Below are 15,636 nucleotides of genomic sequence, written 5' to 3'. Positions count from 1 at the left end.
TGGGTGCTGTGTGTGGGTGCTGTGTATGTATGTGGGTGCTGTGTATGTCTGTGGGTGCTGTGTATGTCTGTGGGTGTGCTGTGTATGTCTGTGGGTGTGCTGTGTATGTCTGTGGGTGTGCTGTGTATGTCTGTGGGTGTGCTGTGTATGTCTGTGGATGTGCTGTGTATGTCTGTGGGTGCTGTGTATGTCTGTGGGTGCTGTGTGTGGGTGCTGTGTATGTGTGTGGGTGCTGTGGATGTCTGTGGGTGCTGTGTATGTCTGTGGGTGCTGTGTATGTCTGTGGGTGCTGTGTATGTCTGTGGGTTCTGTGTATGTCTGTGGGTGCTGTGTATGTCTGTGGGTGCTGTGTATGTCTGTGGGTGCTGTGTGTGTGCTGTGTATGTGTGTGTGTGTGCTGTGTATGTGTGTGTGTGTGCTGTGTATGTCTGTGGGTGCTGTGTATGTCTGTGGGTGCGCTGTGTATGTCTGTGGGTGTGCTGTGTATGTCTGTGGGTGTGCTGTGTATGTGTGTGTGTGCTGTGTATGTGTGTGTGCTGTGTATGTGTGTATGTGTGTGGGTGATTGTGGGGGGTGGAGGTGGGGGTACATTACTAAATATCCCCCCTCCCTTCTTACTTTATGTGGGGAGGGGGGATTCTTGTTCCTTGTCCCTGGTGGTCCAGTGGAGGTGGAGGCAGATCAGTTATCCCCCCTCCCTTCTTACCTTATGCCTGGGAGGGGGGATCCTGCTGCTGCTGCCATCCCTGGTGGTCCAGAGGAGAGTGAACTCTAGCCCCGCAGGGCTAGAGTTCACTCACGCGAGATCTGAGCGTTGCCGCGGCAACGCTCAGATCTCGCGAGAGGAACCCGGCGGAGCTGCTGGCAATAGCTCCCCGGGTCCTCTCCTGCCTCCCTCACTGCCTGTGAGCCGGTGAGGGGAGGCTGAGAGCAGAGCCGGCGCTCGGATAGCTGCATGAGCCGACAGGGGAGATCCTGAGATCTCCCCTGCCGGTCTCAATACATAGGCGTGCCGCGGGGATTAGGGTGTGCCCAGGCACACCCGGCACACCCCGTGCGCACGCCTATGGACAAGTTACATAAGTATACATAAATATATTACATGAAATATTAATTAAGATCTGTTAAGTATTAAAATATATAGCATTATGTAAACTGAGACAAGCTTTGTCACCCTTGGCAGATTAGATATACACAGAGTTAGCCAGCAAAATGTATACACACTTTCAAAGAGGATATCTACAGACTTTTTAATAAGTTGGACTTTTGAATTACGATTGCATTATATAGTGTGATGTTTTACCCGCATGACTCTAGCATCAACATGTAACCAGGGTCAGTCAAACAAAATGAGTGCCGCGTAGGATCGGTGGTACACTCCAGGTAAAATATTTTTCGGATATATTCCGACATAGGACTGCAAAGTGTCTATACATTTTTGTGGCTAGCTCTGTAGTTTAGTATTAGCTTTTCCGTTCTGGGACAGTTTAGAATTTTCTCCCATTGAACGGAATTTTGAGCTTTTAAAGGAACACTCCAAATACATAAAGCACTTCAGCTTGCTAAGGTCAAGAACATATCCAAAAATGTACATTGGCGCTGGCATGCTTCAAGGGAGGAACAATATTAGTTCCCTCATGTGCAGTGGACTTTTTTCCAGAATTTAATATCCTTGCTGCTGCTGCCTCCAATAGAGTCAGACACATTGTGGTAGATTTATCAAATTGTTTTGTTTTAAAAAGAGGTGTAAAGATGTAAAAGGATGAGTCACCAATAGAATGTGCCTGCTGGTTCCACTTTGATCATTCTCCCCAATATATATTTGAAGTCGGCAGCAACGGTAAAATATATATTCCCCAGATAGATTTCTAACTGTTACAAAACCACAACACATATGCCTATTGGCTGCCAAAGTATTATGAAAGTTATGGATCTACTACAGTAGTATATTTTGTAATTACAAGAAGAGTGAGAAGTAACATAAAATGTGTCATTCATCCTCTGCTAATCAGAGCACTTGATCTCATGTCTACCTCATACTTTATTTGGGCACTCAACTTCAGAAAACAGTAGTACGGATGGATCACAGTAAACATTACATGTGGGGAGATAGAGCAAATGCTCGCATTACTGCAACATACCCCCCAACCTCAGTGTCTGGTAAAACAGGGAAAGTGGGCAAAAGGGGGTGGGCTCGTAATGTTAACTGTGTCACTGGCAGCGCCATAACGGGTGGAATGGATCAGCTCAGAGAATAAGCAGGTTAGACAGGCATGAATGCACTCTAGGCTGACTGCTGGTCATGAATGCCAGTCCACGAATAGGGGGCAATACACACAACACTGTGATAGTACTCTCTGCAGACTCATGGTCCCAGTGTCTAATATTGCGCTTGTGTAATGCTTTCTGGGGACAGTACCCTGGTTTCATACACCAGTGAACAAACCTCAGAATGCATGAAAGGACCCTAAAATAGAGATTGTCCCACAAAAATTGGGACCGTTAAGAGACCTACTTTTAATCCCCATGATGCTTGGCCAATTTAAAGGTAATTTGAAATTTAAAGTAAACAGTGTCATGAGGACCCCTTGCCAAACAGGTACAAAGGATAGTCATAGACTCTTACTCTCAGAGGACTGGTTCTCTATTAGGAGTGGGTCTCATCGTTATGAGGCTTGGCAACCTTCGCTGTATGTTTAACCTTTCACAGACAACTAATTATAATGCCCAGTAGGAGAATTAAACTCTGAATTAACAAGTATACATCAGGCAGAGGCAAACAAGTATATATTTTGATTACAGCAGGTCATTTCCTTTAACAGATCTTCATTAATCACTGATGGAAAATGTATGTAACATGACTGTTTTAACCCCTTAAGGACACATGACATGTGTGACATGTCATGATTCCCTTTTATTCCAGAAGTTTGGTCCTTAAGGGGTTAAAAGTACTACCATCTTGAATGATACATTTTCCGTTAGTGTATCCGTTAAGTGATAAATCTGGTATTGATGCACACTTACTAGAATATGGGCCAAAAAAACACTATTTTATCCATGAAATTGACACATACGCTAGATTGCATGCTCATGGACTGAATCATCAACTCATATTAAATGTATCAAATTGTTCTTTATAATGTATATAGACTCACGTAGACTAATATTGTTCATCATTTCAGAATAATCAATCTCTTGCAATTTAATAATAATAATGATAATAGTAATAATACAATTGAATGTTTTTCTAGAGGTTAAAATATTAGCTTTTTCTAAAGATGTATTTGTTGAATTTTTATTGCTGTTTATTCTTGCTGAAAAAGTGTGCTTATTGTATAAAGCTAAGGAATTACCAGAAAAGAACACGTCTTCAAGAGGAAAAAATGATTACATTGCAAAGTAGCTTTTAAGTGTCAGTCCTTGTTAAATAAAGGTTTGATCAACTAGTGCAACGTATACTTACGGCTATGTAAAGCTGTTCAAAGTAACACCACACTCTCTATTTCTCACATACGCACATAAAAATCAATACACTCATCTCCTGGGGGGAAAAAAATGTATTTCTCTCTTTTTGTCACAATGCCTTTAATGACATCCAATTGCAAAACACATAGCACTATTAGTGCTAATAGTCATAACTGATTGGTCCATTTTCCTTTAACTATTGCACTAATTAAGATTTCATTTAAATATTAAACTGTGAATGAGTCAATCATTTTTATTATTTTTTCCACGTTTTTAATTTTATGCATTGGGTAAGCAATTCTACTTAAGGAGAACGTATAGGCTAGATAATGTACAGACAAATATGCATTTGGCAATAACAGGTTTTTAAAAAAAAAGAAACAAAAAAAACAACAACAACATAAAACCAAGTCAATACCAAACCAGCTGTTTTAAAGTCTTTCTCAGCTTTCTCTTTTAAGCATTGCATATCAACAGATTGATTTAGATCATTTTATTGAAAAGCTGATAGTTTACCATAAAAACTCATTTGCAAGCCTATTTTACTATTATCAAAAATATAAAATTTGAGTCTGGATATACAGTGAACATGTAATTTAGAGTTGGTTGTAAAGCTGTTACGGACTTTACATGCAATTTAGAATTCATATTTACAAGCAGTACATTTTACATGTGCCTTCCACAGGCTTTTTGTTTTGTGTGCAGAAATTATTAGAGGTGTTTGTCCATGACTTTTGCATGAAAATTGCAAAATGTATGCTCACATTTATGTATGAATGTATGTATCTACTTTATCTAACGTTTACATCTAGTTTACCTCTCGTGTCATAAAAACGTTATGCCAAAATCTTTCATGTGTTCTTTACCGGACCCCATGGGGTGAAAAAAAGGATATATATCTATCCTCACTGCAGCCCATGGGGTGAAAAAAGAGACTACTAACTGAGTCTCTCCGGTTTTATTTGAGTTGTCAGTTAACCAGTTTTTATTATTTATTTTATTTTAATGCTGTGGAGTGCTGTTGAGCCCTCGTTGATCATTCTATTTGTACATGCTCAGTGTGTGAATTACAGGCTCATCTTACATACATTATTTTCAGTTTCCTTCCCATTGCCCTGGTCTCACTAGCTGTAGCATATCTGCCAGAAATGAGTGCTTTTTTTTTTTACAAAATTTGAAACTGCAACACAATTTAGTATATGAAATGGTGCTGCAGTTTCAATGGTTTTCTTGCAGAACTCTTACCTAAAAGGAAATAATTGGCAAGCCAAGAAAGATTTTGGTGTAACTTTGCTGTGACACAAGAGGTAAATCAGGGTGTTTGTTTTAGATAAAGAAAACAATGTTAGGCCAATAACCTTATTTGGAAAAATTATTACAGTAAAACTTAAACATGCTTTCAGTGAAAAAATATATAATATTGTGAGCGATTATTAAATATACCTACTGTATGACGTACATAACGCTTGGATAAATGAAAACAAATCTACTCACTCAACAACAAAAAAATCTAAATGTACCAAATATTCACAATACTACATTGCCATTTTTTTGAGGTTTTAGTTACACCTGTCTCACAACTGATGGTATACTTAAAAACAACATTATTCTTTTAAAAATCAGGCTAGTGACTAAAGAAACTTGACCACTTCAGCCCACTGACAAGTGTACAAATATTTTTGGATAGGTAGGAACATATATAGCAACAGTAAATAGAGACACCTTGTCTTATTTAACTCTCCTAGACTCTTTATTTGTGTTTCAGAATGAGCATCACAAGAATTCTAAAAATATAAATAGAATTTTAGAATTCTAAAAATATAAATAAGGTTTTCATGTATTCTACTAGGCCTGTAGGTTGTTGAAGGTACAGCGCCTAACAAATATTTACCCCCTTCTCCACTTGTGTATTTCAACATTGTTTAGTGTTACAACCTGGGATTAAATGGATTACATTGGGCATGTTACCATTTAATTTGCACAGAATATCCAAAATGTTGTGAATTCAATATTTTTGTTGCTGTTGCACATGTAAATTAGACAAACAACATACATTTGTTGGTATCATAAGTACCCTCCCCTGCCAACATAGGCCTTCATAACTCATGTTTGTAGTTATATGTAGATCACCTTCATTCAATTACAATCTCGTATGATCTAAAAATAAATATATTTGTTTCTGAATGACCCCAAAGTTTGTACACAAATCTACACAAACAGCATCATGAAGACCAAGGAGCTAGCAAAACAAATCTGAAACTGAAAGTTCTGGAGAGGCAACAATAAAATGTGCAAACGTGTGTTATAAAAAAAAAAAAATATCCCAAACATTCAGCATCTCCACTAAGAAGAATGGAAAAACTTTGATTGCAATTCTGGCGATCCTGTTTGTTTTTGTTTGTTTTTTTTGTCTTAAAAAAAGTGTGTTGTGTAAATCAAATAGCAAAACTACCAATGCATCCCTTTTAATTCCAGGATGTAATGTTACACAATTTGGAAATATCCCAAAATTTTAAATATTTATACAAGGCACTGAATTTACTAACCCCTCTGTACATTACCATTTCAAATTATCTCTCCGCATTCCTCAAATTAAAATCATGAACTCTTATTCTAGTAGAGAAAGAGATTGCGAGACAATGTCACCAAGTAGCAGGTAAAACATATTTGGGAATACTCACCAAGGAATGTGCACAAGAAGCTTGATCTGCTGGATCATATCCAGCCAGAGAAGTCACTTGCTTTTTATGCAAATTTGTATAATTTCCTTATGCACGAATGGCTGATCTTATACATAAAAGCAATTCAGATCTGAAATGCCAGGCATGCAGCAGAGATTTTGCAATGCCAAACATCCTGTTTATCTTACTATAGACCTCCTCTTTAATGTATGGCTGTTTGCTTTATAGACGTAGCAAGCTTGAGTAAAGAACCTCTTGTTCTGTGTACCAGCTATGTGTCACTGATAAGGTTTATAATCCATTGAGGTTCAGGCACACACCAGCTTACTAGGAACAGCTGTTTTTGGATCTTAGAACAAATAATCCAAGATCCAAGATCTCGTAAAAACTGCTCCAATTAAGCTGATGCTGGATTTTATTGGATTATACTTTCGATTTTAGGAGATTGTGCCAAATCCTGTTTGTGTGAGCACCAACCAGGGCTTAACATGGATGTGCACAGTCCCTATCTTTTATGCTTATTGACAAGGTTTATGAGTGACTAAATCTTATATTTGAGATTCTTGGATTTCTGATTCTAAGAGTTATTTTATAGTATTTCATACTAAAATCATTTCCCACCAGTCATTTTAAAAGATGGTTTGAGACATTCGGGAAATTAGATCTGTTGGTAGGTCTTGGCTGGTATATACTCTACAGTACTAAACCAGCATCAACAGTCCACAAAATTGTAATAAAACAGAACTATAATAATCAATATATAGAAAATTAAAGTTCTCAAAATACACTTAAAGGAACATTGCAGGCACTTGACAATGATGACACTAATGGTAAACTAGCATAAATGCTTAATGCTATCCAGCCAATCGTGTGATAGTTTTGACCTAAAATGTTAATATGTTGTAATCCTACAACAATATGAATAATTATCACTAAAAGAAGAAAAAACTCCATATCGTGTGAGTAAATGTACGTCCAAACAATGCAAGAGTTGGATAAAAGCGGAACGGTCACTTCTCGTGATTTTTGTTAGCGTTATGTTTCCTTATCTATTATATTTAAGAAATATGTATTTGTGAGGTGTGAAAAATAAAATTACATTTAGAAATTAACACCTGTATTTGGCGCAAATGAGTGCCTCCATCTCAGCTCCCTGTCAGTTATAGTGATAAACACTGTCCTCAGCATGGGGGAAGCATACAGAAAAGAGGAGGAATTAAATAATGTTTCTATTTTTTATCTTCATTTGCAATGTTTACTCTGGGTTTCCCTAGTCTGAATCGGATTATGATGGAACTTGCTAAATCTTTAATATATTTGTTAAATAAATCAGAACTTTCTTTCAGTTATGTAAATTCCAAAGAAGTGACATTTCACCTTTAACTTCAGTCTGCTAGATTAGACAGAAAATAAATAAGCAGACAACGGATAGAAATGAGAACAAATGATATGCTATTTAATTCATCTGCAAATTGGAAACAAAAAAAACCTAAATTATTAAAAAACATTATAAATAATATATAGAAAATATTAAAAAGAAAATAATTACCGTCTCCTAGAAATTGTAACAGTGCGAGGTCAATGGGCCGTTTCCACTTGGAACCTTTTTGAAGGGCAATTCCATAGCCTGTGGTAGCAAACACCTTCCCACTGCCGATAGTAACCAGTTTACAGCCTTCATCTTTTCGAGCCATGTAGTTGAGAACAGCTGCATCATAAATGAAAGCATCCAGTTTCCTACAGAAATACAAAAAGGTCATCTTATAAATACATTCATTAAGCAAATTAAACATGAGGAAGAGTCCATCATTCAAATCCAAAAGTCATCGATTTATCTCAGGCAAAAATTATAGATACATAAAAATTATGTCTTTTAGATCTATATACCGTCCATGTGTGACATTTTCTCGTCATGTATGGTTGTCTGATCCGATCTGCACCTTTCATTTTTTGTCTATGTTCCTTTTATGTTTGCAGTGTGCAAACACTTGGATTATTTGCCCACTTTATAACCGTCTCTGGCCACACATCAAATATGTGTCACCTTTATTCTGCTAAGAGTACTTTTTAATTATTAATTTGGATTGATATTTTTCAGATCTTAGGGTGAGATCAACAGGGTTGGTCTCAGGTGGCAAATGAAATGTTTGTGTCCCTGCTTAAACTGTAGAATTATTTCTACAACCATAGAATTTAAAGATCAAGCTTGTGAACTAAAAGAACATTTTTTAGAAAATAAATTCCTCCCCAAAAACAATAGATGAAGAAATATTACATGCAGAAAAAACAGAATAGAGATGATCTTTTAACTTATAAAGACATAAGAAAAACAAACACTCCGGTTTTACCTATAATTTTAGATTTTAACAAAAATAAATAAAAACCTGAAGAAAATAATTAATACACATTGGCACGTGTTGCAACAAGATGAGTTACTCAACAAAATTATTCCAGAAAAACCACATATTACATTTAGAGGCGCACCCAATCTACATGCAAAATGAACAAGAAATTACACTAAAAAGCCCACAAACTCAAATATAAGCACACTTACAAATGAAAAAGGGTTTTACAGATGCAAGAATTGTGCAGTCTGCAGAAATGCTAACTGTAAACTAAAGAAAATTACCTCTTTTAAATCCAACATAACTGAAACGTTTTTTTCAATCAACGATTTTATTACTTGTCACTCTAAAAAGAAGCCTACATATTAGAATAAGTGAACACTGTAGAAACATCAAAAGAGGCTATGAGAACCACTCCATCTCAAAAAATGTTTTAACATATGATAAAGACCCCTACATTTTTAACAGCTTTTGGTACACAAAAACGTGCAAAGCCTTGGAGAGGAGGTGATATTAGAAAAATATTAGGGAAGACAGAAATTAATTGGGTTTTTAATCTTAAAACATAACAACTAGACTGACTGAATGTAGATTTTGACTTATATAATTTCGTTTAAATTTATTTCTTACCCTATTGCTTTATTTTGTTATATATACAGGTTTTTATTTATATTTATTTTAATTTTTTTCTCCAGATATTCCCACTAATTATAGCTTCATTGTATTTGTTTTTAACAATAGTTATCTGATCTCTGTGTATGTACATGAGTTTGTATGTGTATATATGTGTATATATATATATATATATATATATATTTATATGTATGTATACATATATGTCCATTTTTATATATTGATATATTTTTTTAATTCTTATCTGACCTATTCCCTTCTCATTTTACTCTATAACACCTATTATTATTTATATCAATAATATCCTTCATTTGTTAACATAATCTATACAAACATATTAAATTTTAATAATAAAATATTCCCAGTGAATATTTACATATATTCTCATTACCTTGATATCAGGTTACTATGGTAATCCATGATACACCCCTCCCTAGCTGTCAGCCTTAAGACAGTATGGACTTAGTAGTCTGTAAATGGATAGCTGATATGATCAGCTTTCCCTTATTGGCTGATCATATACATTTTGAAATCAGATATATGCAAAGATCTCATACATTTATTCCCCAAATGCCTGCTTTATCTATGCAGGCACCTGGGTTGCTATGGCAACCTAAGCCGCAACTACCCAGTGTGCCGGCCGTGGAGCAGTATGGGATCAGCAGTCCATTAGACCGATGTTATGTATTTTGTCTCCCCGCCCTGACGGGCGATTGCAGTGCAATCAAGGTGTGAGCACCCTGATCCTACTATGCCTTCTGTGCCACTGGTGCCACAGATATAAATAAATCGCACGAACTAGGATCATTACATTTTTATTTTTTTTTAGCCATCTCATAGCCGGTGAGTAGGCATAATAGTCCGAGAAAAGTTCCCATCCACCTATTGCGAGCCCTTTACATGACCATGTTATCGCAACCCCATTGAAGGATCCTGGTTGTAAATCATTTGAGCCTCTTGCATTGAGGACAATTACCATCTTCCCCTGCATTGTGCCATCTCTAACACACTTGCGTAATAGGTGGTTTGCTTTCCTTTATACAGAAGGCATCAAGAGGGACAAATAACGGTTTTGATTGTCTTGCTACCATGTACCGTGACATCTTTTATTATTTATGGTGAGTTATCAAGTGCAGTTTTATTTTGCAACTCAACTGTGCTGGCAAACATTTTGCCACTTAATTGTCAAATCACCGTAACTGCCTCCTAAATATTCATGTTAAATCTTCACTCACCCAGTTTTAAGATTTTGCAGGGCATCCTCCACATGTCGCTGGTTATATTTTATCATGTATGCATGCATGTCTGGGTAATTGCTACGAATGTTCTTCTCAGTGCTGCCATTAGGTACAGTCCCAAACTTCAGTGGAGGATATTGTTCGTGGGGTCTCTGGAACTATTGAGAAATAAAATGTTAATGAAACAACAGAATATGGAATTCCACTGTTGGTTGACTAATGCTTTCAAATACTTTAATAGGAAAATACACCAATGTTTTGGGGACTCCATTGAGGTTAATGAGCAGAACAAAGATAATTTCCTATTACTACAGGGTCCGCTCACAACATAGGGAAAGGAAAGCTACTCAGTAATAAAGACCAAACTGTAAGACCCAAGACACATATATTGTAACATCAACTGTAAACTAGAGCTGAACTAATTGTGTTAATGAAATGGTGTGTGATTTAAATTAATATATTAAGGTTGATAATATGAAATTGAGTTTTTCCAATTAACTTTCACATTGTTTGTATTTTGTGAATGATAGTCATAATATGTATGCATGCAAACTGTAAATATATTTGTTTATCTGTCAGTATAATTGCTTTGACGTTTTTGGTGTACAAGTTACTAATTTGAAGTTAGGACATTTTTAGATGCAGCTCAAGCTGAGATCAGTTCCTACAACGTTGCAAAACATTGATTACCCAACAATTTTCCTGTCCTAAATGTCCCTGACTACCTACCAATTCAATTTCTAAGAATAACAAAGCATTGCAAAAAATCACATGACAAAAACTATATCTGGTAGACTTGGTCATTCAACTCGGGAGAATGCTAATTCGTCCACATATTTATAAAACACGAAGGAGTATTCATGATTTAATAGTGCCTACTAAAATACAAATATGTAAAATTATGATTAAAAAACAGAAATTACAAGTTATAAATGATTTACAAAAATAAACACATTCAAATTTGTGAAAAAATTAGTTAAGCAGATGTTAGAAAGTTAAAGTATATACATTATTGCTGTATTTAGATTTCAAATAGTCTCTTTTTTTCTTTCTGTGCTCATTATACATTTACACTGATCAGTTCATAAAGAACGTAATGCAATAACATTCCTTTGCTTTATATATTAACTTAGAGACGAAATAAATATGAAAAGATATGTGGAAACAGCACAAAAATTTACTACATTTTTTTTCATTTGTTCTAAAAAAAAAATCAAATAATACATCGTTTGATCCATAGAGACAACATAAGAGGCATTACCATGAAATCATAAAATGTAAAATACAACAGACTTATCGTATAATCAAAAATATATTGGCATTGCTGGTACTTGCTAGTTCTGGTTATCCCAATATTAAATTTAAAAAAAAGAAAAAGTGAATGCCATTTCTTAATATATTCCATCAATAATTTAACAACGAATGAGAAAATATGGTCATTTTACTATACCTTGGATGTATATAACAAGGTTGACCTGATGGATGAATCGTATGTTGTTTGTTTGGTACAAAAAAGAAGCAGTAAGTCCTAGCAATAAACTAGCAAAAAATACTCTTACACATCAATGATACATAATGATCAAAACAGATCTCTTGTGCTTTTTGCCTCCTGTTTAATTTCAGAGAAATCATTTGAAACAACTTGTAAAATGCACACGAAAAGACAAGGACATTTCTTTCCTCTTGACTGTCTCTTTTATTGATCCTTAAACTACAAAGAGAAATTACAAGTATCGTATAAAATTGATCTTATATTTTCTTTTTCTTCCAAAAGCTCAAATCTCATTTAGCATTGTGCAGTTAATCTCAATGTACATCTCCCCTTCATAATTAAATATCCACTCCAGAATAGATTAGGGACGAATGACAAGATTCGATTTATTAAGATGAAGTAAAGTCTGCAGTTTCGCAGTTTTGGGGGCTGAATGCTCAGTCCAATGAACAAAATGAAAAATTACGGCTCCAGGGAAAAGGACACAGTTCAAAGGATCCATATGACAGAGACTAATTTTCAAACATTTCACCTACAATGGTAAGGATTAGAGCTGAGACATAAGAAAAACTAAGCATTATCTATTTGAAGGGGCAGCAAAAAATAGCATAAACCTGTTAAAAAAAACATCAAAATTCTTTCAGATCAGATAAGCCAATTTCCAATTTTAATGCACTCACAATTCTAATAAAATGTTATGTCAGTAGAATATTTAAGAGTGAATCTACCTACTGTAATAGTGTTATGTTATCAAACTACTGTGTGACAGCATCAGTTCCTTGAGTAAAATAACTTGCATGCTGATATTCATCTAACAAAAAGTGCATACGTGTAAGTTAATTTGAGCAGGGCCCTCAACCCTATGCACCCAACTTATCTGGTTACAAATACTTGTCTGTTAGTCCACCAATTGTACAGTGCTGTGGAATTTGTTGGTGCTTTATAAATAATAATAATATAATCTTAAGACTTAGTACAGAAATATGAAATAACAGAGCTAAATATTACTAACAGTAAGGCCAGAAATCCAAAATATGAGGTAAAAAATGTAACTGGGTTAGGGCTACTGGAAATACAAATCTAGGTCATAAAACAAGCCTGGACAGGTGTCAGGGTTTGCACCATGCCAAGCAGACTGCCAGGCATGGTCATCACTTCTCAGGGCCTGGCTGAGATTAAACCTGGGTCCTCTGCATCCCAGTCGGTGACCTTACCTTGTCGCCACTTCTCTTATTATTTCTGGTTCTTTTCTCATCCTGTGAATCTGCATCTCTGGGCCTGGACTGCTTCACACCTGCTCATGGTTCCTGATTGAGTGGCTAATAAGGCCCTGTCTTTCCCCTTTCTCCTGGTCAGATTGTTTTGTTATCCTTCGTGGATACTGCTTTGTTCATCTGACTCCTGTTTTGACCCTCTGCCTGTTTACCGTATTTGCCTGATTGCCGCCTGCCCTGACCATTGGTATCGTACCCAACTACTTTCTTGGATACCCCCTGTCTGTTACAGCGTATCCAGAAGCATTTTTCCTGTAAAGCCCCAGTGCACTGTCTCACAACCTTGGAGATTGAGTCTCCTCGGTTTGTGTTAAATTGCAAGGGTGTGCCTTAACTCTGCACTACAGACTCCCATCTCCAGGTAAGATCCTAACAAGTAAACAACTAGGAAACCAGAGAGATTAGGTCAAAATGACAAGGCCAAATAAAAAAACAGAACAACACTGTACGCAATAATAACACACTAATGTGCCAAAACACAGACTAACGCCAGGTTGTACAGCGTTTAAATGGGATCAGGCACTGACGTCATAACACTTCATTAGTTACACATGCTCTCTTGCATTAAAATTGACACATTAAAGATATAAAAATGGAATAAAACCAATTATAAGAGAGACCAGTATTAGAATGATGCTATGAAAAATTGCGAAGCCTGAAAGATGAATCTAAAATGACGTGACCTGTACAAAATTGACGCAGGAGCATCATTTTTAGGTGCACGGAACAGCTGACACAATTGCTGTAGGTGTGTATTCCTGAAATGGATTCATGAGTATAATTTCTGACATAGGGTATTCTTGTTAAGTATTCTTACAGGTGTCAGGTACATCATGCTGACAGCCCATCTGGCTAGCTCTCAAAAGAACAGTGTCAAAGTCCATGGTTCTTTTGACTCCACACAGTGTGTGTATGTCTAATGATGCGCTGCCTGTGGACAATTCATTGGTGTCCACATATACAGGAGACGAGGAAACAAAATCAAGACCGCAGGATAGGACCATAAAATAGGCAATGTCTCATTGAAAGTGGGCAGTTGTTAGAGAGAGGTAGGTGTTAATTTAATAGTATGATAACCCCGTCACATTTTAGTGTAGTTGGTCAGAAATGATTAAATACATAGAAAAGTATAAGAATGGATATAAATCATTCTCTCAAAATTTTACATTGTGTATTGTTGACTTGGGAGCTGCTCGTGATATTATAACAAATGCAAGGTTCCTTCAAGGAGCTATTGGACAGAGACAAAAAGTATATTAACATCATGTGTTGAATGAGTAAAAAAAAGTTTTTGTTTTTTTATGTATATGTTGTAACATAAGATCTGACTATTAAATTAATGATGATGTGTACAAGGTATTTTGTAAGCTAAGGGAATATCTTGCAAACGTACGGCCATCTGCATCTTTTTTAGTAGTATCACTTGTGTATTTTGTAGGCAAAAGTTGAGTTTGTCAGAACATTTGTCAAAAAGAAAAGATCAGAGAGAGAGATGAATTTAGAGGTATTATCGACAATAATTTAGGTAAATAGATACATATTCCTAATTCCAAGAATATATTATTATTCAAAGAAAAATATTCTAAAGTTAAAAAAACACAAAATCAAGGTTATTTACTCGAGTGATAAGTCAGAATGAATTTCAAATTTAAGGTCAAAATAACAGAACTGGGAATATTTTCAAAGACAGCTATGCTTTCAGTTCAGTTATTCTGGCTTTAAGTATGAAATTCACTTTGAAATCACTTTGAATTCTCACTTTAGTAAATAACCCTAAAATATGTTAATTCAAGAAAAGTCACATTTCAATGGAAATATTAGTTTACCAAATTAAAAATATGACATCATAAAGTGAAATAATGTATAAGCATATCTTGCATATGGTCCTTTGTTTTGGTCCTTTTTGTGCAAGATGTGCTATCAAATAGCACGTTCCCAAAATAATTTTACAAGCACAACACATTGCATTGCAAATAACCCTCATAAAATGTATATTTTAAAGGATTTTGTTCTATCACACTGGAAACTGATGAGGCAAAGAATTAGTCCAGAATGGATTCTAATCTTTTTAAATTGTTTAAGTTCATAATAACATTTTATTACTTGTTATGTAGATGCATTGTAATGACTGAGATGAATCTGTGTGAGAATGCGCAGAGCTGCTGTACATATTAAGATGAGTACAAAGCATTTTTAGGATGATCATCTAACTTTATGTTTCACTATAGTTTAAAAAGGAATATTGGCTCCCTTGAGATTTAAAAAGATACATAACTTTCCTTTGGTGTGGAATATTTTATCATTCACAAAAGAACAAACACGGCATGTAAAATGTCACATTTTAATTATTAAAACAGAGATATTGGCATGTACACAGAAAAATGGGTCGGCTTAGAAAAATAGCAGAACTCGGATTTAAACAAAGTAATAGACACTAGAACAAATATAATACAAGCAATACAAGTAATCATGAGATTTCTTAAAGAGCTGGAAAACAGCAACCAACTG

General features: G+C 35.6%; 1 protein-coding gene across 1 annotated transcript in view; it reads right to left on the bottom strand.

The window, feature by feature from the left end:
* The window catches only part of GRIN2D (glutamate ionotropic receptor NMDA type subunit 2D), a 420,255-nt gene that overhangs the window by 102,162 nt on the left and 302,457 nt on the right, over positions 1-15,636 (bottom strand). Inside the window, exons 9-10 of the mRNA XM_063436111.1 lie at positions 10,360-10,520; positions 7,696-7,883 (exon numbers count right to left, since the gene is read on the bottom strand). Of these exons, the coding sequence (XP_063292181.1) occupies positions 7,696-7,883; positions 10,360-10,520 (349 nt within the window). The remainder of the gene's footprint in view (positions 1-7,695; positions 7,884-10,359; positions 10,521-15,636) is intronic.

This window comes from Pelobates fuscus, chromosome 11 (assembly GCF_036172605.1).
Source record: "Pelobates fuscus isolate aPelFus1 chromosome 11, aPelFus1.pri, whole genome shotgun sequence".
Classification (NCBI taxonomy): domain Eukaryota; kingdom Metazoa; phylum Chordata; class Amphibia; order Anura; family Pelobatidae; genus Pelobates; species Pelobates fuscus.
Note: the sequence above shows the minus strand (reverse complement) of the source record. Positions and strands in the feature narration are given on the sequence as shown.